The following is a 24,987-nucleotide window of genomic DNA, read 5'->3' on the forward strand; positions in this document are numbered from 1 at the left end:
CACCCCACCTTGTGGAGCAGTACAGCACGCAGGGATCAAAGCACCAGGAGCAAAAATACCTCCTGTACAATTCTCCAACAGCTTGTGTTAAGTAACTGGTTCAAATAAAGGCTCAGCCCGAGCCATTCCACGGCCAGCCGAGAGCTCTGTGCTCACACAAGAGGCCAGCAGGGAGTCACAGGACAGCACCCAAACGGGGCATCCCTGGCCCCACAGAGCTGACCTCCACAGCACACACTGAAATCTTTGTAACTAAGGAGCAAGCCATAACTCATCAACTGGATTTTTATATTTATACAAATATGGAGCTCTAAAGCTTTCCTAGGAACCAAACCTCCTTGTTCTGTGCAGGCTCCAGTGAAGATCCCAGACTAACTCCCCTGTCTGGAAGCAGTGACTTAGCAGGAAAAGAGGCTGGACTGATCGGATCTGCCCAAGGAATTCATTTTACCAATTCACTGTTTGTGTGCTCAGGACCAAGTCCTGATGTATGCATTTTGGCCTTCATTTTGGCCTTCCCCCTCCCCATCATAAGAGGAGAGGCAGCACGACAGACTCCTGCCTAATTCTGCATTAAAGGAGCTGTTCTAGACAGCAGTAGGATGGTTGTGTTATGACACAGGTGGCAGTACTCAGGGCTTTGTGGTGTTTTCAATATTAAAGGAAAGTCAGCCTCAACATCCAAGTAAAGCAAGCAAAGCACACATTCCTTCTTTTCACAGGCAGCTTTCCTGTTATCAGGAATTTTACAAAAGCCAAACTTAGTCCTCAAATCCCTTGGGGCAGATGGAAGAGAGCTGTAACCTTTTTTTTTCCTGACAGTAATACTGAGAGACACACAGCCAGCAAAGCTGTGGGATGAAGCAGTCAAGTTGAGGTTACATGTAGTCTGTAATTTCCACATCAGGAAAGCATGCATAAGGAGTCAGGGCTACTGCAGAGCTTCTCTGAATGTCAGACAGCTCTTCCAGCACTTCCAGCTTCCTCAGGATCCCTCCAAGTCTTCCCCTCAGTAATTCCAGCACAGTAGTGGGCTGGGTTGTGTGGATGCAGTTTCTAAGGAGCACCCAATGCTTCATCAGGACACCAGGAACCCCAGATCACAAGCCTTGTCCCCAGTCTGTGCACAGGAACATGGCCTAACCTGGCACAACTGATCCAATGTCCTTTTCCTATTACCACAAACAGCCCAGCTCTGGGCAGGAGCACCTCAAAGCCACAGAAGGGCTGTGGCTCTGCCTGGAGAGCAGCACAGCAGCCTGGAGAAGAGCCTTGTCTCACAGGGAGGGAGCACAGCAGATGAAAGCCCCCAGCCCATTCCCAGGGCTCTCAGGAGCTGCATGGGTGCCCGTGTGCACACACCCACAGCCCTGTGTGCCCCACAAAGGGCAGGAGCCCCTCCCTGCCACACAACACAACAGAATGGTCCAAGGTCCACCAGTGCTCAGGGGCTTTGGACAATGGAGTTGTTCAAGAGCTCTTCAATACCCATAAATTTAACTGCACTTAAGCCCTAGACACTGACCTTTCACTGGGACTCTGCAGCAAAGTTTAAAGCCTTCCACAAAGTCAAAGACTAAAGAAAATCTTTGAAGAGACAAGCAAGTGACTAAACTGTTTTCTTGGCTTCTCTCACCAGGCCAGACTGATTCTAGAAACTTCATGTTAAGAGCAGGACTTGCAGAGTAAGCATGTTAATACATCACACTGAACTAATAAGTCTTCTTAACAGTACAATTTCTCCTCATGCTGTCCAGCTAATTTCTTCATATAAAGTTTGTTCAAAAATTAAGGAGCCCAGCTCCACCAGTGTCCACTTGTTCTCAAATGAAATATTTTCAGTATTTCACAATTTTCCATTCTCTCATTGCCAGCTGTCTGAACACTGACTGCACTTCATGGTCTGGTCTTGGACCACCAAAAAGGAGATATCCCAGTTCCCACCTTCTCTCAACAGAATGCTAGTGAAGCAAATACCAAGTGTTGAAAGTGCTTCCTGAACTGGAACTCCCTTAGGACAGAGTCCTGTGATGCCTACCAAGGAATTCATACCCTCATTCAATGGGATCAGGCTGCAGCATGCACCCTTGAACCTTGAAGGGAACCTCTAAACAAAGCTGAAGAGTGAAAGTGCCAGCACTACGTGCATCCTGTGCTGTGAGCTGGAGCCCTCTCAGTGCATACAGTACAAAATTAAAGGCATTGGTCTGGAAATCTTATAAAAGAAAAGCCATCAGAGTTAACTGCCCTTAATTTTATTACGTAACCAGACAGAACAGTTGAGACTGGAATGTCAGATTTCCTCTTCAAGCACAATTCACAGTTTCATATTTGCTTTGTATCGGTAAAGAAAAATCAACTCACTAATATGCAGCTGGGATTCATCCAGTGAGATACAGGCTCAGAATACAGAGCAAAAACTCACTGCAAATGGTGCCACAAGCCTTCAGGGAGCAGCAGGTGCTTTCCAGCTCTTCCTTTAGATCATTTCACCCAGTATTTACCATCAGAACATTCAGCGGATACCAGAGGGGATACAAGTGTGCAAGAGCTAGTGAGTGATGAAAAGCCATCAGAGATTTGCACAAGCAAGCAAGAGACTGACTACACAAAGTTGTGGTAACATTCTTCCCATTCAGCACAATGAAGAATTATAGTAGTTAGCCCTGCTGATGACAAATCTGTTACATCAGTGAAGTACAATCATTTAAGAGTTACAGTCTGCAGTTCAGTAAAACGGTAAGAAGAAAACAACAGATTAGTAGTTATTATGTGAAATCCTAATATTATGCATTTTAGTAGAGGTCAATAGTGAAAGATCATGAAGAGAAAGTTTCAGATACTATGGATCTGCAGAAGTTTTACAAAATGTATAAAGTATTGTGTTTCTCTACAACAACCAAAACCCTTACAAGTGCAGGTATATATGTGACATGAAAATATTGCCTCACTCACTCAGACAGGGGCAGGAGAGATCTAGAGAAAAAGCAGCATGCAAAAAAAAAAACCCTGGAACTAGCACAGATCCTGCTTTCAGACACTGACCTACAGTACAAAAAGAAGCCTACTTGTACAGGCTGCAAAAGGTTTCTGAAATCAATGTGCTGGCACTTACTGTACAATAATGTTAACTGATTAACATAAGCCATGAATAAATATTACGCCACTTCATAAAGCCTGCACAGGCATTCATGGTGGCAGAGAAAGCAATGCAGACATATTTCATTGTTCCCAAATAAACAAGAAGAGAGAAAGATTTCCCAAGCAGGAAACAGTAAACTACACAGCCAGACTAACTGTATTAGGGGTAATTACAGAATAAGTAATGTTATTTTCAACAGCTTTCTTATGTGTGTGCAGCCACTAAAATCCTCACTGTGAGACTTCATCAGGACAGAAAACAGAGCATTTGGCAGGATAGCTAGTTTAATTTCTCCCCCATGTTTACAGAAACACAAGAAAAAGAGATATCTGACTATGGGAGGAAAAAACCTTGTCACCTAAATATAGTTATTTCTTCAACTGGTAGAGTCAAGTCCCATTGTTCCCCTCCCAGAAAATAACAACAACAACAAAACCAAACTGAAAAAATCCTAGCAAAACCAAAACAAGCCTATTTGATAAGAGTGTTTCATGGGATAATATCCAGCAGCAGATTTTCCAACACAAACATGTCTATCAGATCAGTGACTACATTTCAAGCCCAGAAGTCACCACATGGAAGGGGTTTCAGAGGAAGGAGGATGTTAGCCCTACAATTAAAGCTCTAATATGAGAGGGGAGACTTGGGAATGGAATAAAGGAGGGAGGAGGGAGTCACTGAATCACAGGAGATAGGAAGTGCACACAAGTTTCTAAATGAAGCACAGACAAAGTGGAGGGCACAAGAGTCATCTAGAGAAGGTCACAGGTTCTGACAGCACTGGAGTTTGTTGGATTTCTGTCCGTCAGTGGTTGGCGGGACGCTGATATCCACGACGTTGTTGCCTGGAGACTCATCGTGCGCAGACCGGTCGGCGATTTGCTTCTGCGACACGATGCGGTAGATCTCTGCAAGGACAGCACACGGTGAGAACATGGCAGAACCCAAGGAGAAGGAGATTTTAACTTGAGGGCTCTGAAAGGGAATCTAGGCTAATCAGATGTGGTGTGTAACATCTGGCTGGCATTCCAGCTCTGGAATGAGTACAACAGCTCTGTCTGGAAAAGTTACTAAGACAAGAGTCCTCATTGCCTTCCACAATAGCACTTCCTATCCTGTTCTTTTTCAATGATTCCATGAAAATGGGGATTATTAAAAGGGTTTTTGTTGCAGTGTGTTGCAATTTCCTGTTTTAGATTTCCCAGTCCCTTCCCAGGTGTGGCAATACCTCTCTCCCTTCCCCCTCGCCCCCTTGCTGAGTGAGTTCTGTCAATCAGGCTTAACATTCCAGCAAGGCCATCATGTGGTTGGTCAGGTTCAAGGGATGCCCTTCAGGCCTGGGGTCTTTGGCCTGTCTTGGTGTCCCTCGTCCCCTGAGACCCTCCTCCTCCCACCTGCTTGGTGCTCACCTTCCCCTCCCCCTGTCCCTGGGCTTCAATTGAGCCAGAACCATGTGCTCAGCATTCTGTTGGAGCTGTTACCAAGATTCAGACATCTGTGACCATGGAATAAAACTCTGGATATAAACCCTCTGCAGAATCCGTCTCCTTTTCCTCTTCACCTTAGCCTGAAGCCTTTCCACCTGAGGTAAACTGAGTTTCTACAAGCCTGGGTTTGTTTCAATGCCCAGCTGCAACCTCCAGCCAGCCAAAAGTGTCTCTGAGGTGAAACACCACAGCTGCCGCCTTTGGCCCAGCAGCAAGGGTCAGACAAGCCCAGGCACATTCTACCTGGTAATATTGGGATCATATTCCAATAGGTTTTCAAATGGGAAAGGAGCAAGAATGCTCATTCTAAAACAGGGAATCATCATCTTTGTGACTGAAAAAAAGCAAGCAGCATACTCTAGAAACACCAATCACCAGGGTGCTGGGAAACCTCCACTGCAGCAACAGGTTACCCAATGTCCACCTCCACTCCCGGCAACTGCTGCCACCAGGTAACAGCAATGCTCCTCCCAAAACACATCAGTGTTCCTACCAAGGAACAGCAATGCTCCTCCCAAAACACATCAGCTTTCCTACTAAGTAACAGCAATGCTCCTCCCTAAAACACATCAGTGTTCCTACCTAGGAACAGCAATGCTCCTCCCTAAAACACATCAGTGTTCCTACCAAGTAACAGCAATGCTCCTCCCTAAAACACATCAGTGTTCCTACCAAGGAACAGCAATGCTCCTTTGCAACACATCAGTTTTCCTACCTATGACAGTAAAAGCTGCATGGGTCCATAAAGCCCCAGACTTCTCCAAATGAATTTATTTGACTCAAACTAACTTAATGCTTGAAAGCATACAGATCCACAAAGCTGTAACCACTGAAGACAGACTGCCAACTTAAAAGCTTTCACAACCAAACTGTTTCAACTGCATACTTAGCAGAAGTCTAGTAAGTGGAAAGGTTTTTAAGTTAAATTATTTCACTGACTATAAGCCCTTGTTCCAACTTCCCTCCATTGTGAAACAGGAAAAGGGCAAGTACTTCCCTGGAAGTCTGTGGTAAATATTATGGTCACATTCATAGAGCCACAACTCCAAAACAGCAACACCCAAAGCCTTTAGTAAGGATTAAAAATCACAGAGGACTGTGCAGGGTTTTTTAATGGGGATTTTTGGTGGTTTTTTGGTTTTTTTTTTTAAGAATCTGCACAACATATATTTATGTTGTTTAAAATGAAAAGTTTTAACTCAAAGCCAGTCTTGTCACTGGCTACCAACAGATCTTTGCTAAAGGAAGGAGGAGGACTGTTCAGAGGCTGTCACACTTTTTTCTTTCCTGCTCAGTACTGTATTTGAATTTCAGCTGTTTAGAGTGGTTGCCAAGCCCGCTTTGCTTTGGGGTAGCATCTCTTTGGGGTGTTTTGTGGGGTTTTTTTTCTTCCAGTTGTTAGTGATTCCTCAAACAAGTGTCCAGTAAGGAAACTCCTGTCCTGCTGTTCCCATTCTCTTCCCTCCACCAAGCCCCCTGTGGTGGTTCCCAACTCACTACTCTACACAGCACATTTTCCTAGGTTCCTTCTCTCTTAGAAGAATGATTCTCCCCCAGGTGCAATCACTTTAGGAATAATCTTTTCAGGACTTCTCAGTCTTATTATCCATGTGCCTATGCTACCTGAGCAGACAATCTCAACACTTTTGGGAGCCCAGGTGCTGTGAGAGAGGGGTTTGAGTTCAGTTTGCCTGGGCCTGACCTCAGCTTGAGGTGTTACAGCACTGTGGCTTCCTAGAGTGGCCTGAGGCCAGCATCTCTAACCTGGGTCAGTCTCAGAACAACACTGCAAGGGAAGACAGGATGGATGGTGACTGTTGAACTACACTCAGAACACTAAAATAAAAAATACTCTCTCAAAGTGCCAGGGAAGTTGCTTCAAATCCAGCCAAGTGTCCCAGATCAGCCACAAATCTGCTACACGGTGCAAGACCAGCCCAGCTCCAGCTCTGGGCAGTTGGCTCTGCCTCACACTCCACATGCTTCACTAGTGGCTCTTGAATAACACAGATCTGCTGGGCACCAAATACAGCCCATTCCTCATCTGTCAGGCTTTTACCTATGGGAGCAGCTTGGGTACCCTTTATTTCCTGTCTGCCTCTTCTTGGGCACCTTGGAGTCAGAGTTGGGGTTGCTCAGTCTGGAGAAGAAAAGGCTCTGAGAAGATCTTAATGCAGACTACCAACAACTACAGTCCCCCAAGAGAGCTGGAGAGGGACTCTGGACAAGGGCCTGGAGGTACAGAACAAGGGGGAATGGCTTCCCACTGTCACAGGGCAGGGCTAGATGGGATAGTGGGAAGAAATTCTTGGCTGTGAGGGTGGTCAGGCCCTGGCACAGGGTGCCCAGAGCAGCTGGGGCTGCTCCTGGATCCCTGGCAGTGCCCAAGGCCAGGCTGGACAGGGCTGGGAGCAGCCTGGGACAGTGGGAGGTGTCCCTGCCCGTGGCTCACTGTCAACCTGACATCCTCCAGAAACCCCAGGTCCTTCTCTGCAGAAGATGCTGTTGGTGCAGTGCAGTCACCACCTTTGCTATCAGCTGAGACTAAGAGTTCAGTAGTCTGAAAATGCTACCAGCCTGCTTTGGTGCAAGAGAAGATACTGCAACACTTAACTTCCAGCATGGCTGGGGCTTCACTGCTGAGATTTTGTGCAGGCACAGAAGTACAGTTAGCAGTCCCTTTACAACAGTGCTATTGCCATAGCTTGAACTTATGGAACATCAGGAGATAGAAACCTCCAGGAGACAGAAACCCTCACCTGGGACAGAAAGGGGTGTATGGGGTGGGAGGCAGAACACAAAGGTGAGATCCGAAAGCTTGCAAAGCAACCATTGTTCCCACCACTCATTTCCAAAACATTCCAGAAATCTACAGACTATGCCCATGAAGAAGATCCACCACCTCAGCTGCTCCTCTGAATCCATAACAAACCATACCTGTAAGGATGTTCTTGAAGGCTTCTTCTACATTTGTAGAGTCCAGAGCAGATGTTTCAATAAAAGATAAGTTATTTTTTTCTGTAATAAACAAGAAGTGGTTCAGTTAAACAAATTAATGACACTTTATTTTACATTTACTTTGAGGTTTTTTAACTTTTACTTTAGGCCAAACCAGCCAGGGCACAGTAATTTTTTCTCATTTCCTTGTTGCACAAGGAACACCTTGGTGCTGGAGTTCAGCAACATTTCCTTTGCCCAAAGTGCAAGAACATTTTCCCCACTGCAGCCCTTGCTCAGCCAAACAACACAAAATACCATTCTCTTCTGGCTACAGATCACACCCAGAGGTACCTTGAGGAAGAGCCCCAGCAAAAGCACATCAGCTGCTACAGAGACACAATTCTCCTCTGCAATCCCAAGATCAAAAGACCTATACTTTCCTAATCAGACCCCACTTCCAAATAACAATGACCCCCTGAAACAGTCTATTTTCTTCTTTCCTCTTACAATGCAATTTTTAAAAATTATTATTAACAAAAGAAAGTGATTAACACTGAAATATCATACCTAGAATGGTTCTGTATCACCTGCCCAGGAACAGGTAAATTTCAGTAATGGAGCTTAAACAGCAACAATTAGAGCATCACTAGCAATTTAAAACAGCCTCAGGAGGAAGTCCAGGGTTAAAAAGTAAGAAGTTGAATCAAGTGACCAAAGTAAGAGACTATCTGGGGCACCCACCAACTTGTTTTGCTTCTTTTACATAAATGTCACTTCTCCTCCATCTGAAAATTTAAAGTGGCTTTATTACCCTCAAGGTACTTGCTTACCAGCAAACTTCAGAGAGTGTGTATAAGCAAGCCTTGGTAATATTTCTACAGGTATTTTAGAAGCTGTACATTTACATTCCACCTCCAAGCTTGACAGCCACACAAAAGCTGAATGTGCCCAGGCCTTTCAGGACAAAAGAATATGTGACCAGCGCTCTGCCAGGTAAGGAAGAGAGAAGGAATGCAGTGGCAGCATCTTACATAATTCACTTGACTTCTCCCAACAAATAAAAATTCTCAAACCTGATGATTGCTGCATTAAATGAGACTAGATGACACCACTAAATGCATCAGTGCTCTAGAGCAGCAACCACCCCATCTAAGAGAAGGTTTAGCATTCATTTGTAGCTGTCCACATTGATATCTACTCAGCAGAAGCAGGTCTCTAGGAAGGAAGGATGGACATTTTATATTGTGATTTTTTTTATTTTCATTTTGATATTCTCTCTTCTAAACGCTGCTTACTGTTTCTAGCCTTGTTAGAAGAAGTGTTTACTCTTCAGCTATCAGGCAGCTTGTAGTAGATAGGGTCAGGCGCTCGGAAAATCTCGCGATGTCACGGAAAGCAGCAGGATTCCTCTCCCCCTAACGCCTAGTGATAAAGGATCACCCAAGAATGCTGTCCCCCCTAACATTAGTAACTTTCTACTCCTTACTAACCAATTACAGTAAGGTAAGACCCCCTGACGTAGAGAAAAAACTTTCCCAGTATAAAACCCGACGAGACGGGACAATAAAGGTCTTGAACCGTCCACCATACTGGTGTCTGTGTGTGTTCTTGGCCCGAGTGACCCTAAGCAGTGAGTCGCCGTGCCGTTTCCTCAGAACCAAGTCGCCTCGCCTTGCTTCAGAAGGCAACAGCAGCTCAAGGACAGTGTTTCAAAAACATGTACTACCACTAGATTTAAAAAACAACAGAAAACTGCAAACTAAAAATGGCAAAGAGAATGCTCCAAAAAAACCCAAACCAACCACACATGCTAGTTAATAAGTCAAGGTATTTCAATATAAAAAACCAAAAACTAACAAAACATCTTAAATGCCTTTTTTAGGGTCCAAACTAAAGCTGGAGGTGGGAGCTGAGCCCTGGACAAAGGGTGAGATCCCAGCAGCCCCAGCCGTACCTGCAAAGGCCCGGGCCTCGTCGGTGGGCACGGCCCGCAGGTGGCGCAGGTCGCTCTTGTTGCCCACCAACATGATGACGATGTTGTTGTCGGCGTGGTCCCGCAGCTCCTTCAGCCAGCGCTCCACGTTCTCGTAGGTGAGGTGTTTGGCAATGTCATAGACGAGCAGAGCCCCAACAGCACCGCGGTAGTACCTGAAAACAGGAGGCACAGCCCTTGAGCAGGGCTCTGTCCCAGCCACACCAGCACCCGGCCCATCCCGCCCTCCGTAACGCGCTCCCCGTCAGAAAAAGCTGTGCTGATGCAGACACTGTTGTTGGAGTGGTTTCGAAGCCTAAGACCAAGTTCCAAATGCAGGGCTTTCTTCTAATAGCATTTCTAAAAAAGTCCAGTGTGTGTACCAAAATGCTGGAGAGCCTCCAGAAACCAGGACTGAAAAGGTCCTGTCTGCTCCAGCTGTGTATAGGAAAACTCACCATTGCAGCTGGGAGGTTTTTGTGAAGTTACAACCTAACTTTCTCCAGGAAAACAGCCCTTAATAAAATGTCAGTATTTGTTCCTGATCCTTCAACTATCTCCTGTCCCTCCTACAAATTAAAGAGGGGACTCTGGACGATAGATATTGTCACTACCCACCAACCTCTAATCCAGGAACAGGGTTTGCCTCCTCAGCGCAGGTTTGGGCCCATTTCCACACAAGCCAATCTGTATCAGCAATCCTGTAACATCCGTATCTCTCCTCCACACAATCCTACCATTTCTCCTCAGTTCTGCCAGCACCTGTCTGACATGTTGTTGAACTGAGTCAGGGCACCAAGTCAGCAGAAATCATTCTCTTTTCCCTGATGTTTGGCATTCTGCTGGCCGAGCAGGCTGAACTGGCTGAGTGATGTGTCAAGCAGCAGTTAGTGCCAGCACAAAGGAGAGGCAGGATCACAGGACTGCAGCTGCACTAACTCCCAGCAGTAAAACCTGTTGTTGATGACCCAGACTAGACTAGAAGTTTTTACAGCAAGAGCAAGGGTCACAAAAAAATTTCTTAAAGTCAACTAACAAATCCAGAAAATATGCAATTTGAAATTGTCACTTACATCTGCTTCTGCATCCCTTTCCCTATAGACTGCTCCCTTTGGGCTTCAGGGTCTCCTGGTTTTCTCCCATCTTGACAATTCCTTTTACCTTGAGTTTAATGGCTCAATCCATTAATGACTCAGAAACATGTTTTTACCTTTAAAAACTGATACACATCTGTAACATAAAAAAATCAACTCACTGATCAAAAAATGCTCTGGAGAACCAGGTCTGACCAAAGGATTTGCTTTTTGTCCTCTGCAGGATACTTTTGCCAGCATAGAAATAGGTACAGCTCAAACCACTCTGCAGATTAACAAGGTGCCACAGGTGAAAGAGCTTCTCACCTCCAGGGATTGTGCCCAATGTTGCACAGCCTGCACTATCATTGTTCCCTTCCTACTTCCTGGCTATTCAGTGTCTGCACTCACGTATCTAATTTTCAGGGCTGTGATTAATTCTAAGTCATTGAGATTTCAAAGGACTTTGTGGCTGCAGGTTTTCCTAAAAATACCCTCAATCTCAAGACTAAGGAGGCAGTTGAGACCAGAAGCCATGGGTGTTACAGTAAGCCACCATACCTAGACCAAAACTTGATACCAACAGTACCCAGCTTCCATCTGAAATGACACTCACTCCACATAATGAATGCAGCACATTCAGCACAGACAAAAAACTAAATCCCAAAACTCCAACAGAATTTCCCACAGTTTTGATTTAAGCTGTCATTTGTTATTGTCATCCGTAACCATAACACGAGAATCTAAAACGTACTTTCATTATATTAATCAAGGGAACACAAAAGTATTTGCTACCTTATGACTTGGATCCACACTTAAGTCTGTCACAATGAGGTTGTCATGTGTGCCAAGTGTGTTTCACTCTCTACCCAGACATTTACCTGCAGCATCTCTGCTCCTGTGGAGCACAGGGAGGGTACTCACGCTGAGGTGATGGCTCGGTATCGCTCCTGGCCCGCGGTGTCCCAGATCTGCGCTTTTATCGTCTTCCCATCCACCTGGATGCTCCTGGTGGCAAATTCCACCCCAATGGTGCTCTTGCTTTCCAGATTGAACTCATTGCGTGTGAAACGTGACAGAAGGTTACTTTTCCCAACTCCAGAGTCTCCAATCAACACAACTGAAAGCAAAGACATTATTTTCACAATTAATTTCTCACACCAGCACCAACTCCAGGCTGCAGCGTGGCCTGGCAGGCAGCACCCACCAGAAATGCACTCAGATAACACAGGAGAGACAACACCACAGTCTTTACTATGCACACCTTGCTTCTCCAAGCCCAGGAGAGCCCCAAGCTGTTTTGTGCTGAGTAGCTGCCTGGTCCTCAGAGGTGAAAATGAGAAATTGCTACAGTGACTCTCAAAGTCAAACAGTGCTTTGGAAGCCCCAACCACTGCAGCAGGCAGAGGTAAGACATGCCCCTCACACACTCAACCTTTGGCACAGGAAGGCTGCAACCCACATTTTAAGAAACACTACAGGCAAGAACATGGCAACAGGCCACTTGTCTGCCCAACAAAAGCCTTTATACAGTGTAAGTGAACTCTATTTTTATTTAAAAAAATAAAAAACATGGTAAGTAAATCATTTGCAGTCCCTGTTGGAGTCATATAGGGTGTTCTAATTCAATAATTTAATTAATAAATCTGTTCACCACAAAAAGGGGAAAACAGGAGATATTTGGTACTACAAAAAAGATACAAAGCAAAGCAGAACTTCATCCAACAAAACAAGTTGTAGTAGACTGCATGAGAAGTAAGAGATGAGCTAGAAACCTCTGCCCCCACACATGGTGTTGCCATGATAACAGAAAATGTAAGTGCAGAGAGATCTTCAGCACACAAAACCCAGCTTTCCTGAAAGGAATTGTGAAAACAAAGGCACATCTTGAGGCAGGAGGTTCCCTCTACTTTTTTGCTTATAGATGAGAGCAAGAAACAACAGAGAGAAACACAGCTGAAACAGCTGAGCCAAGCTCCCTTCCTCTCACAAACACTCTTATCACATACCCTTTGGAATTCAAGTGTCCTGGCTCAAGCAAAAAAGGAAGAAAGGCAGCCAGCCTCTGTGAGCTTCTTTAACCTAGGGAATATTTCCTACTCCAGCTCTAAGCACAGATTTGCTGATCTTCCTCATTCACTTGCTCTGCTTTTCCTACAGAAAAGCAGACATGGACAAAAAACGGTCCCAATTTCCCCCCAGCAACTACAGAAGAACCTTCTCATTGCACACTCCCAGAATGAGCTCACCAGTGTTTTCCCAGGGCCAAGGATCATCCTTGTCTTTCAGTGGCGCCTCAGCTTTTCTCTGCTCAGGCCATTGTTTGAGGATGGAGCCCTGCTCCAGCTCGCTGCCATCCCAGCCCTGAGCACATTCCCCGGCTGGTGCTGGAGCCTGGCTCTGCTGCACAGGGCCATTGTTGAAAGGCTGCAGAGCCCCTGTGCAGCTCCTCTGCCTGAGAGCACAGCCAGACAATCGTGCTGGCACAGCTGAGCAGGCAAAACACAGCACAGCAGGAACGGGCAGCCCGCACAGCGTGGCAAGGCACCACAGCTCCCACCCAGGAGAACTCAACCAGCTCCTCACAGGGCTCTGCCTGCCCTGGCAAACAGCCTAAACCACTTTCTAGGGTATGAGAACAGATAGATAAAAACAAGATTTTATTCCAAGTTCTAACTGTAGGATTTTGTCATCTTTATTTTCCAGACAGTTTTCCATCACTAATTCCATGGGATTGTCCAAGAACAGGCAGAGGTCGCCCATCCTGCACAGGGAGCTGGGGCTGGAGAAGGCTCCATCCTACAGCAAAGCCCTGGCCAGAACCAAAAGTAACAACAATATCCACCACACAAGCTAGACCAGATTGGAAGACCCCCGAGGCTTCCAGCTGTTTCTGGAGGAGCTATCTTCCCATGAGTTTGCAGCTGGAGAAAGCACGGCCTTGCCACATTCTAGCCATCTCTCAGGCTCTGGCATTTTAAAAGTATCAATTTGGGGCATAAACCATGCAAATGGCTCCCAGGTCATTAACTCCATCTGTCACTGGAAGAAAATTCCAGGGGTCCTGTGCTCCTTTGGCTGGTTATTCACAGGCTCCCTTCACCCTGCTGCCCCACACTCCAGCAGAGCTTCTAGGAGAGCATTTTTCAGAAGTCACAGGAGAGCAACCAGATCCCAATTCAATAAAGAGCATTCCTAGAGTTTCCATGTGCTTCTTATTAATACCCAATCTTGAGCACTAAAAGGGCATTTTCACTTTCAGGAGAAAGATGCCAAGACTGGGGGCCCCACATGCAGAGAGAAGCTACAAACTTATTTTCTACAGGAGCTGAGCAAGAAGATACCTTCAACATTCTGGACTAAGTGATTAGATCTTGGGAAAGTTTCTAAATTTGGTAACAGACCACCACACAGTATTGCCTGTTCAAATTCAGAAGTCATGACAGAGAAGGAAAGAGTTCCAAATGAGAACTTAAGAGTCTGAATACTCTCTAAACACATCTCACCAGAACCGAGGAACTCACTCTCCAAATGCCCCTAAGGGCCCCACTGGTGATGAAAAGATCCTGGCAGTGACATGAACCAAAAACCAGCACCAGCCACCTTCAGATGGCCCAGAGCACAGAGACAAGCCTTGCACAGTGCCCTGTTTATATATATCCTGAATCCTGCTCCTTCATTATTCCTGATTTTCCCTCTCCTCCAGCACCCCCTGCCACTCTGTGGGTTATGCATCACCACCACCACATCACCAACTCAGTCACCACCTCACTCTGCCTCCTGTGTCTGCAACACCCAGAGCTACAGCACAATCCCACCCCACACACCTGCCCTGGACGCTGACATCCTTGTACACAACCAGCCAAAGTCAGAATGGAAATTCCAGTGCCATACATCCCTGGTAAGAAAGGGGAAATAAACAGATCAATTTCTGACAGAATTCTAAAAACACTCATTTATTCATCTGGGAAAAAGAATATATACTTTTGAGTATATAAGAAGATTAAGACTCCCTCTAGCAGACACCATCTAATGAGAGTTTGTGACAAATATGAAGTACATAAGGTTGCCAGATATTGGTGACTAATAGGATACACATTTGTTTTTAAAAACCACAGCCTTAGCTACACAGAGACTAATCAGAGCAGTGTAAATTCCCACAAAAGTAAAAGAACACTCTTTTGCCCTATGGTTGATTTTTCCTGCCTTTTTCATGAGCCAGCACACATCTGCACAACCTCAGATTTAATTTTTAAAATAAACACTGATAGTAGCTAATCTTGGGAGCAAAATTAATGTGCAGCTCACATTTAATAGGCACAAGGCTTCCCACACTTTTAACGGCTCTTCAAAGGTCACAAATTCAATTCCAAATCAACGCATTCAAAACACATCCTGAGAAGTCCCTGCTTTTTCACCATTCCTGCTACAAACCTGACTGGGAATAGAGGCCAGAACTGCTGGCTCCACGTGGGTCACACCCCTGAGCACAGGCACAAGCTCTTCGCAGCCTCACACCCCACACAGCCCTGCATACAAACCTTGGCTCCTTCCCCCAAAGGATGCTTTAGGCACTTTGGTAAAGAGGAATATTCTGTTGTGATCAATAAAATAAGCAGTTCTGTTGGGATGCACACAGAAAAAAAGGGAAATTGGGAACAAAGAAGCAGTAGGCCAGCAGAGCAGATCTGACTGTAATCACTCACAATCCCAGACTGCTCCCAAACCTTAAGTTAGTCATTGCCTGGCACATGCTGTCCTTTGGAAATAGGTGGCAGGGGAAACAGTCAAGCTTTAAATTTAATAAAAATAAACCTTCCTAGACTTAAGATCCTCCTACATCATTATTTCAACCACCAACTACTACACAGACTGGCAGAACATAGTTCAAAAGTCATCTGTGTAGCTAAGAAGGGGCTAAACCACAAACCAAACAAAGTCCTGGACATCATTACAGCAACTGTCCTTGAGGTTTAATTCTACTACTGAAGGAGGCAAAAAGAAAAGTAGGAGAGCTGGTCCCACAGCAGAGCACTCATCCCTCTTGGTCCTATTTATATTATTTTTTGTCTAGTCCCAAAAAGCCTCAGAAGAAGGAAAAGATAAATAATCAAACCCACAAAGAAATCCTTCTCTATCTACTTTTTTTTTTTTTTTAGAAATCCACACAACAACCCCTCCCAAAAGATGCACAGAAAAGGACAATTCTCTCACCAGTTTTTTATCATGTGCTACAAAGTTTGCCAGCATCACCACAGCACAGATCCTGACCAAATGGCTTTAGGTTCAGTCTCATTCCAAATAACATTAAAAACGCATTTCAAAGCAAGTATTTTCAAGATGAATGCATTCTCCCTAGCTAATTGACTATTCAGAGAAAGAAAAAAATAAGTACAATTTTTAGGCTTTCAAGTTCCTGGCTATTAAACCACCTGGGAAACAGACTTCAGAAGGAAACTACTTCAGACTCAGTTTAGTATATTTTTACAGTCTGGTTGTCTGCTTTATAGGCGGAGAAGAAATAAGGGCTTTTTCCCCCATTGTCTTCAAGATTCAACCCACTGTAAAACAAATAAAGCAATGGGCAAATATATTTATAAAATATTTCCCACAGATGAGGAACTGTTCTTTTCTTTGCTCCACAAGTTCAGAATCACTGCTGCCCTTGTGAGCGTCCAGGTACAAAGACATGGAACGCCTGGGAAATTGTCAGAGCAGCAGGAGACCCCCAGAGCCCTCACAGACCGCCACAGCACCGCTGGCTCTGCCCCTCCCAAGAGCGAACTCTGGGGATGGAAATCAGCTTTCAGCCACTCTACCAACAGTAGATCCAGTGCAAAACAGGCGAGGAAACCAAAGCCGAGGGTGCTTACACCCACCTGCACTGCTCCTCGGGCCTCACAGGCAGAGCTGTGGGCTGCTCCGGGAAATTGGGCAGCTTGAGCCCCTGGACAGGCCGGCCTGGGGAAACACCCACGGGACAGAGAGCCCGCAGCCATCCCACGGGATGGCATCCCCCGGCTGTCCCCGGAGCCAGCGCAGGAGGAGCAGCACCGAGCCCTCACAAGAGCCCTGGCCAGCCCGACATGCCAAGGAAGGGCCAGGGCAGGCGGCAAACACCCATCAGCACAGCCAGTTAACGCCGCTCCGCTCCCAGGCTCCCGGTACCGGCGCTCAGCGGGGACCTGCGAAGGAGCCTCCACCGAAGCTGGCGGTTTTGCAGCTCCGACTCGACACCAGGCGATCTCCACACAGCCACAGGCACGGCTGGGCACAGCCCCGGCCCGCGGCCCGCCCGCTCCCCGCCGCGGCTCCGGTCGCCTCCGGGGATCGCAGCCGCCCAGCTGCTGGCGCCCGGCCCACGCGGGCCGGGCCGGGCCGGGGCGGAGCGGGCAGGCCCTTGCGGCTCTGCCACCGCTCCCCCGGCTCTGCCCCGGCTCAGACCAGGCCGGGGGCCCACAAGGCCGTCCCGCGCACCAAGGCCGCGGTGGAGGCCCCGGGCCCGCGCGGCCCGCTGGTCCCGGCCGAGACCGGCGCGGTGCGGCGGCCGCGGCCCTGCTGAGCACGTACCTTTGAACAGATAGTCGTACTCGTCGTCGCGGGTGCCCATGGCGATGGCGGCGCCGACCCTCTGCCTGCCCGGCACCGACCGCGGCCCAGCCGGGGAGGGGCGCTCCCCCACCACCCAATCAGCGCCCGCCAGAAACCGCAGGAGGCGGGCGCTGCGCCAGACCCGTCAACGACAGCCAATGAATGACGGGAATCCCGCTGACTGGCGGGGAACGGTGTCCAATCGAAGAGAGGCAGCTGGGGAGGGGCGGTGCTTGGGTGCCCGAGCTGGGACCCTGAGAGACGGGGCGGGGTTTGTGTGAGGGCCGGGGCGGGGCTCCGGGGCGCGGAGCGGGGGCCGGCTGCTCGCGGCGGGGGCTGCGCCGGGTGGGGGGCGGCTCTCAGGGCCCTGGGGACCCTCCCGGTTTGAGCGGCATCGCTGGGACAGAGGTTTCGCCCCGTTTGAGAGTGACCCCCGACCGCTGGGGCATGGCGCCAGCTCTGGGCGGGGGAGAGAAGCGGCCCGGCCCGGGGGTCAGCGCAGCAGCGGAGCCGGTGAACCCGGCGGGGGACGCCTTCAGCAGCGCCCCAGGACGCGCGGCTGCCGCCCAGAGCCCCCGCCCCAGCCCCCTCGCTTCCCCCTCGGGCTGCTCCGTGCCCCGCTCAGCGCTCCCGGCCCCACCTTCCTGCTCAACAGCAGCTGAAAGGCTGTTCTGGCGCATACATGCCCTCACGGGGACACAATTGCTCGAGGAAAACATTTCCCCTTCTTTTTCCTGGCACGGCTCTAGGCAGTTTCCTGAGCGGAGCAGTGACGAAAGGCAGAGGCTGTGGCCGCTCGGGCAGTGACGGCGGGACGCCCTTCGCCTCGGCTTTGCGGGCTCCAGGTGGGACATCCTTCATCCTTCACCTTCCCGACGGCAGAGCTACAGCAGCTTGTCCTGGGAACGCTGTCCGGGCTGCAGGAGCAGCCTCTCGGGTGTCCTGCTGCCCTGGTGGCCCCTCCTCGTGCCCCATACAACCCATGTACACTTGTGTCCCATCGCTGGACTGACACCTTTGGTTGTTGTTGGACAAACCCTGGCAGGAAAACTGCCGACTCCCTCCCCTCCTCTGTGATGTGCAGGGAAGTGGCTCTGCTCATCACACATTTCTCTCTGTGCTGTGCTCCTTGCGACAGGTTTGCCCTACTTCCCTGGAGGAGTGTTTATCCAGCTAAAGGATTAGTGCATTTGCAGTATCACAGAGAGAGCAGCAGCAAGACTGAGACAATGGTAAGGAAAATACTCTGGCTTTGGACTTATTTTTGCTGGCTTTGGGTGATGCTCAAAGTGGGAGCCATGTCAGGGTGGGGACAGATTCAGACCCTCCAGGCTCTGAGACTCTGTGCTGCTCTCGGGTTACCCCAGTTGTGAACACCTTAGACCGGCAGGACCATGGTATCCAAGGAATCCCATTTCCAAAAATAAGTGCTAATAAATTAATGGGGGCAGACAAAGAGGCAGCAGCCTCATAGCTTGGCTGGGTGACACCCAGGCTATCAATGACCCAGGCTCTGAGAATGGGTGACAACCAACATGCTGCAAGCACACTCCAATCCCACTGCCAAGGTGTCCCTGTTGCATATCAGGCAATTGAAGCAGCAGGGAAGGAAAGCCAAAATTTCACAGAACCTGCAGTCTAGGAAAGATGCGGCTCCAGCCTAGCAATGGTTTGGGTCAGTTGTTCCTCTGTGACAGGCAGCAATTGCTGAAGGAGTGGGGAGGGAATCTTTTCTTAGGGGTTTTGTTGCTGACATGCAGCATGGAGCATCAGACTTTTAATCCTTCTGATGCCAAAGGGAGTTTTAACACCAGATCTACAGGAAGGTGTTACTACTTTCTCCTGTTGATGCTGTTCCTGTTTCTGCAGGACCCCAGTGAAATGCCTTGGTGGGTGATGACTAGAGCACGTCCAGGGGTGCTAAGCATCCAATGATCAGCATTCAATAGCATCGGGAGGAACAAAGCTGGAACATGTTGGATGCAGAATCTCTTAGGAAGGGCTATTGTCCCATGCTGAGTTTCTCACTGCTGACAATGCTGCAACCAGTGAGTGGCTGTGTGACAGGAGAGAGAGGAGGATGACTCCTTGCTGGTCTGCAGAGGGGGCCTTTACTTCCCTGATTTGCTCTGCACAGTAGAAGTAAAACATCTTATTTTCATTATTACAAGTAACTTTTTTAGTTCTGAACTGAACACTTATGGAGGAAGGCCTAAAAAACCACTAAAGCTATTTTTTATTAGTTTGGATGGAAATCACTTTCTTCTTTTCTTCTAATGCCTGGGAGTTCTTGCCATAAGTTCTAAAGAGCAATACATAATGGTGGTACCATTGTGAGTGCCTTTCAGCTCCAAAATCCCCTGGGACTGGCTTTTAACGTGGGCTGCAGGGAATGGAGATGATGACTTGGTGTTAGAAGAAAGAGGGATGCTGTCTTGGGGCTGTGTAGGGTTAAGCATGAGCCTGTAGTCTCCACATTCTTCACATCCTGGAGTGCCCCCAGCTCGTGGCATGTTTTGCATTGGAGAATCACTGTCATGTCACCAAAACCAGCTATGTGTCACTGATGGGGTAATGCAACTGCAGAACCTTCCACGTGTCCTCTAATTGGCCACAGGCCATAAAGCTTCCAGGGCAGTGGCCTGAGGTCCCACCTGGGTCAGCAAACTGGTGAGGAAACTCCCCTGTCACCCCTGTCAGACCATTCAGATGCTGCTCTGGGGTGCCACTGTCAGCACACTGGCACTGCTGGGGTCACAGCCCCTTGGCAGCAGAGGCTCCAGTGACCCCACAGGCCCCGTGTGGGTCCCTGCACACCCCACGGGCCCCGTGTGGGTCCCTGCACACCCCACAGGCCCCGTGTGGGTCCCTGCACACCCCACGGGCCCCGTGTGGGTCCCTGCACACCCCACAGGCCCCCAGTCACACCAGCTCCTCTCACCAGCTCACCAGGTTCCCACAGCACAGTCCCAGTTCCTTTGTGGTGCAGGGACACAGAACAGCTGAGCTGGTGCCCTGGGGGGGACCCCAGACAAAGCCCCTCCAGGCTGTGCCCATCCTGATGCTGATGTTTAGCCTGGCTCCTATTCCTGACTCCTGCAGAGTCCCAGAGCCCTGACATGGCTCCTTAGGGCCCCAAACCCTTGGTCAGGCAAAGGGGCAGTGCCAGGTCCCAGCCCCTTGCTGGGGGCTCTGGCCATTCCCCCCACTCTGAGCACAACCTGCAGATGCTGCAGCTCCCTGAGCTGGGCACTGGAGCATCCCACAACAGCCCTCCCTTTGTTTTAGTGGAGCACCCTGCTAATATATTGAAAGGAAAAAGAAAAAAACTTTCAAGATATTTGAGTACTGCCCTTATATACAATATTATCACAAGTAAAAAACATAGCAGAATTAAGGCTAACAGGGTGAAGTACAACATAGACTCCTGTGCACAAATACTTCACAAAATCACAAAGGATTCTCAGAAGGCAGTTATTTATCAACCTGTTGATCACAGAATCACAGAGGTTGAAAAAGGTTGAAAAAGACCTCTGAGACCACCAAGTCCAACCTGTGATCAAGCACCACCTTGTCCACTAGACCAGAGCTCTGTGCACCACATCCAGTCTTTCCTTAAACACCTTCAGGAACAGTGACTCCAACACCTCTCTGGACAGCCCATTCCAGTGTCTAATCACCTTTTCTGTGATTGTCCTTCCTAATGTCCAATGTAAACTTCTAGTGCAGCTTGAGACTGTCCTCTTGTCCTGTTGCTGGCTGCCAGGTAGAAAAGCCCAACTCCCACCTGGTTCTACCCTCTTGTCAGGAAGTTGTGAAGAGCAAGAAAGTCCCCTCTGAGCCTCCTTTTCTCCAGGCTGAGCCCTCTGAGCCCCCTCAGCTGCTCCTTATCAGACACTTGCTCCAGATCCTTCATCAGCTTTCTTGCTCTTCTCTGGACTCAGCACCAAAATGTCCTTCCTGAACTGAGTGGCCCAGAACTGCGCACAGAACTCAAAGTGCTGCCTCACCAGTGCTAAGTTCAGGAGAGGAATCTCCTCCCTGGTCCTGCTGGCCACACCTTGGCTGGTACAGGCCAGGTGCTGTTGACCTCCTTGGCCTGAACACTCCTGGGCTCGTGTTCAGCTGCTGTTGACCAGCATCCCCAGGCCCTTCTCTGCTGGGAGCCTTCCAGCCACTCTGCCCCAAACCTGCATCACTGCAGGGGATTTTTGTGGCCAAAGTGGTGCAGGACCTGGGAACTGGTCTTTTTGAGCCTCGTGCTGTTGGTCTTGGCCCATCAATCCAGCCTGTGCAGATCCCTCTGCAAGGTCTTCCTACCCTCCAGCAGATCAACACTGCCACCCATCTTGGTGTCATCTGTGAATTTACTCAGGGTGGGCTCAATCCCCTTATTCAGATCATCAATAAATAAACTGAACAGAACTGGGCTCAACAGTGATCACTGCTCACTGCTAGTGAAACTAATTGAACAGATCATCTACTGGTTGTTTGATGTGAGAAGAGTATATCCATTTTTTCTTACCCATAACTTTAACAGCAAAATAGGAACACAGTAAAACAGCACATGACCCCTCCTATCTAGGTACTAATTTGGATTTTCTAGAGAATACCTTATTTAAAATTCCATCTCCAGGCTGTATATCATGTACCTGTATTTCGGGGGATTGAGCTGATAACACTGAGCATACTTTGTTCTTTGAACCCTTTCTGATTATATATGACACACTGGGTCAATCTCCATCCAATAAGCTGGGATATAAGATCTTGGCATAGCTAAGTGCCTTCCAAAGAGAATTTATGTTCGTGTCAGCCCTATAGCTTATCACAGAGTATTCTGAGTATGCCGCAGAGCCAAATGTAAGGCTTCTGGACATTTCAGATTAGTGTACATGCATCTTTTCACTATCTTTTCTTTTAATGTTCTGTTAATTCTCTCTACTTCTCCTGAAGACTGTGAGTGATGTGGTATATGTAATTTCCTTTCTCTCCCTAAAGATTTGTACAGCTGATGGATTATATTTTCTGTAAAATGAGCACCTCAGTCTGTTTCACTAAGCTCTGGAACCCTGACTATCAGGTATAACTTCCTTTAGCCAGGCATTTACTGCTCCTCCCTTCCTGTTGGAGAGGCTCCTGCCCAGCCTGGCAGCTGACCTACCTTCACCAGCCACTCCTGTCCATGGGATCTGTGCAGCCACTGGAAAGGGAAGCAGGCCCATGGTGACCCTTCCACCTCTGAGCTCGCTCTGTTACATCAGAGCTGAGCTTTGGGCAAGCTGCACAGCTATTAGTAATTTATTTTGCAGCAGCCTGAATTCCTGGAGCTGCCCACACTTTTTGTCCCTCCATGGGCTTTACCCTGAAACCATCTGACCACAGTTACTAAACATTTCTTTGGCAGAGCAGATTTTCTCCAGCTGACCGTATTCCATCATCATTTTGAGTTGCCTCCCACTTTTCCCATCTCTTTCCTTCTGTTGAGCCATCTTTCTCTTAGATAGTTTGAAATTCTGTTAAATTGGGCCTTTCACTCTCAACAGCCATTAGACAGAGTCACAGTGCCCCATCATGCCAGAGGCTGCCTAGCTGTGCCTTCACAGCTGCATTAGCTGGGGCACTGCCTCTGCCAACCCCTGTAATGCCTCCAGAGTGGGCTGGACAAGGCACTCCAGCAGTTTCTGCAGGGAATTCTACAGCTTCTAGCAAACTGCATATTTCTGCTCCATTGGATACTCTGCTGATGTGAAAAATCCCTGCCCTTTCCATAACATTCCTGCTGCATGACAAACACCAAAAGTGTAGCAAATATCAAATGTATAGCTGTTAACTCAGTTCCCTCTTCCCAGATGTGCAGCAGGAGCCAGGGCTGCTCCCTGCGTGCTGCTCCTTGCTAGGAGTGGTTCAGCTTCTGTTCCCTGTCCCTGGCATCCCCATGGGTGGCCTACCCAGACCATCACTGTCCTTGCAGGTAGGAAGACGAGCCCAGAGCTAGACCTTGGTTATTATGTGAGGGAACATCAGTTAATGGAAATCTTCATCCCTTGCTCAGACTGGAGATGTGCTTCTCCATTGTCAGGTAGAGGCATTCGGCTCACTGCATTCGAGGTGTTGCATGTTTTTAAGAGTATCTGCTGTTAGGAGGATTTGTTGTGACAGAGCTGGGGTTGGATACTTTCAACAGTATCTCCACCTCCTGTGGGACCTGGACTGTTGCAGGATGTCCCAGGGTGGGGGGGTTGGCTTTTCTCTAATGTTGCTGCTGCTGCCACCACCGATTTATGACAGGCTGGGGCTCCCCCTGCAACTGGATCCAGATGAACTGAGGAATGTGTGACCAGTCTGGTAGGGTCAGATTTCCTATGTTGTTAGTCCAGTGGCCGTTTCCTTATGTTCATGTGCACACACACACACACACACACACACACACACATATTAAATATAACTTTTTTTCAGTAACAAAAATCTTTTGGAACAAAGCATTTGGAATGGAACCAGTTTCCTGCTCAGGTAGGACTTTTTGCCCACTGTCCTGGAAGAAAATGAAAGTTTTCCCAAGTTAATAGAAATAATATTAGTGTAAGAAGCTTTTCTGCTGCTTTGCACATGCCACTAGTCGCAGCCATAGGTGATGCCCTCCCTTCATGAATAGAACACACCAGATCTTCAAGAACAGCTACAACAGCTCTCCTTATTCTGAGGGAAGTCTTCAAATATTACTTGTATGGTATGTTTATCATCCCTTCACCTAATATAAATGTACATGGAGAAAAATGTGCTTTTATAAATGTTCTTTTAGAAATATACAAAAATAGCAAATTATGAGCAAGTGCATGTTCACAGGGAATCTCATATACATACAAAAATAAAGTGGTGGTTGAGCTGACACACACCTGGAGAACATGTTCCGTGATATTTCTAGTCTACACCCCAACAATCCATTCAAATAGTTACAACTAAATCTGAATTCACAAACAATTTAAGTTTTCCAGGAAAACTGACACAATCAGTACATATTTTGAAGCTGAGTACACATTTCTGGTTGCAGATCTACCCAAATCTCCCATTTTGAGGAGGCTCTGTGTGCGCAGTGACCCCGAGGGAGCAGCTCCCTCTGCAGATGTTGGTGCCCCAGAGACTCTCCTGGGAGCTGCAACAAAAGCTTCCCAGAAGCCCACAATTTTTTTTTTTTTTTAAATCAACTCTTAGATTAAAATGTCTTGAAGGAATCACCAAACCTAAATACTGTTTCTAGCGCACAATTTTTACTAGGTTCTCACTGTGTCTTTTAAAATGCTTCAACCACTCTCCCTCAGCCTTTTTTCCTCTGACCCCAGCTCAGCCCAGCCCACCGAGCGCCCTCAGTCCCCGCAGGGCCCCGGCCGGGCAGGTGTTACAGAGCTTGCAAGGGTTTTCAGGGTGAAGAGAGAAGCGAGAATCTTGACTTCATGTTCAGAAGGCTTGATTTATTATTTTATGCTATATATTACATTATTACTATGCTTAAAATAATAGAAAGAAAGTTCTCAGAAGCTAGAAAAGAAATGAACAACAAAGGTCTGTGTCTCAGCACAGAGTGAGACCCAGCTCTCTCCCAGAAATCCAAACATTCACCCTAGACCAATCATGGATCCACCTGTTGCATCCCACAGCAGCAGATAACCATTGTTTACATTTTGTTGCTGAGGCCACAGCTTCTCAGAAGGAATAAAAAATCTTAAAGAAAGGATTTTTATGAAAAGATGTCGGTGACAGGCAGGGCTGCGGACACGGCCCCGGCCC

General features: G+C 47.8%; 1 protein-coding gene across 1 annotated transcript; it reads right to left on the reverse strand.

The window, feature by feature from the left end:
* Positions 1–2,233: 2,233 nt before the first annotated feature.
* RAB11B (RAB11B, member RAS oncogene family) lies at positions 2,234–17,291 on the reverse strand. Its single transcript, XM_058040999.1, has 5 exons — positions 17,185–17,291; positions 11,539–11,734; positions 9,524–9,717; positions 7,567–7,647; positions 2,234–4,050 (listed from the first exon to the last, which is right to left on the reverse strand). Exons 1-5 carry the CDS (start codon positions 17,222–17,224, stop codon positions 3,905–3,907), a joined length of 657 nt encoding a protein of 218 aa, XP_057896982.1. The 5' UTR covers positions 17,225–17,291; the 3' UTR covers positions 2,234–3,904.
* Positions 17,292–24,987: the final 7,696 nt, after the last annotated feature.

This window comes from Melospiza georgiana, chromosome 26 (genome assembly GCF_028018845.1).
Source record: "Melospiza georgiana isolate bMelGeo1 chromosome 26, bMelGeo1.pri, whole genome shotgun sequence".
NCBI classification, from domain to species: Eukaryota; Metazoa; Chordata; class Aves; order Passeriformes; family Passerellidae; genus Melospiza; species Melospiza georgiana.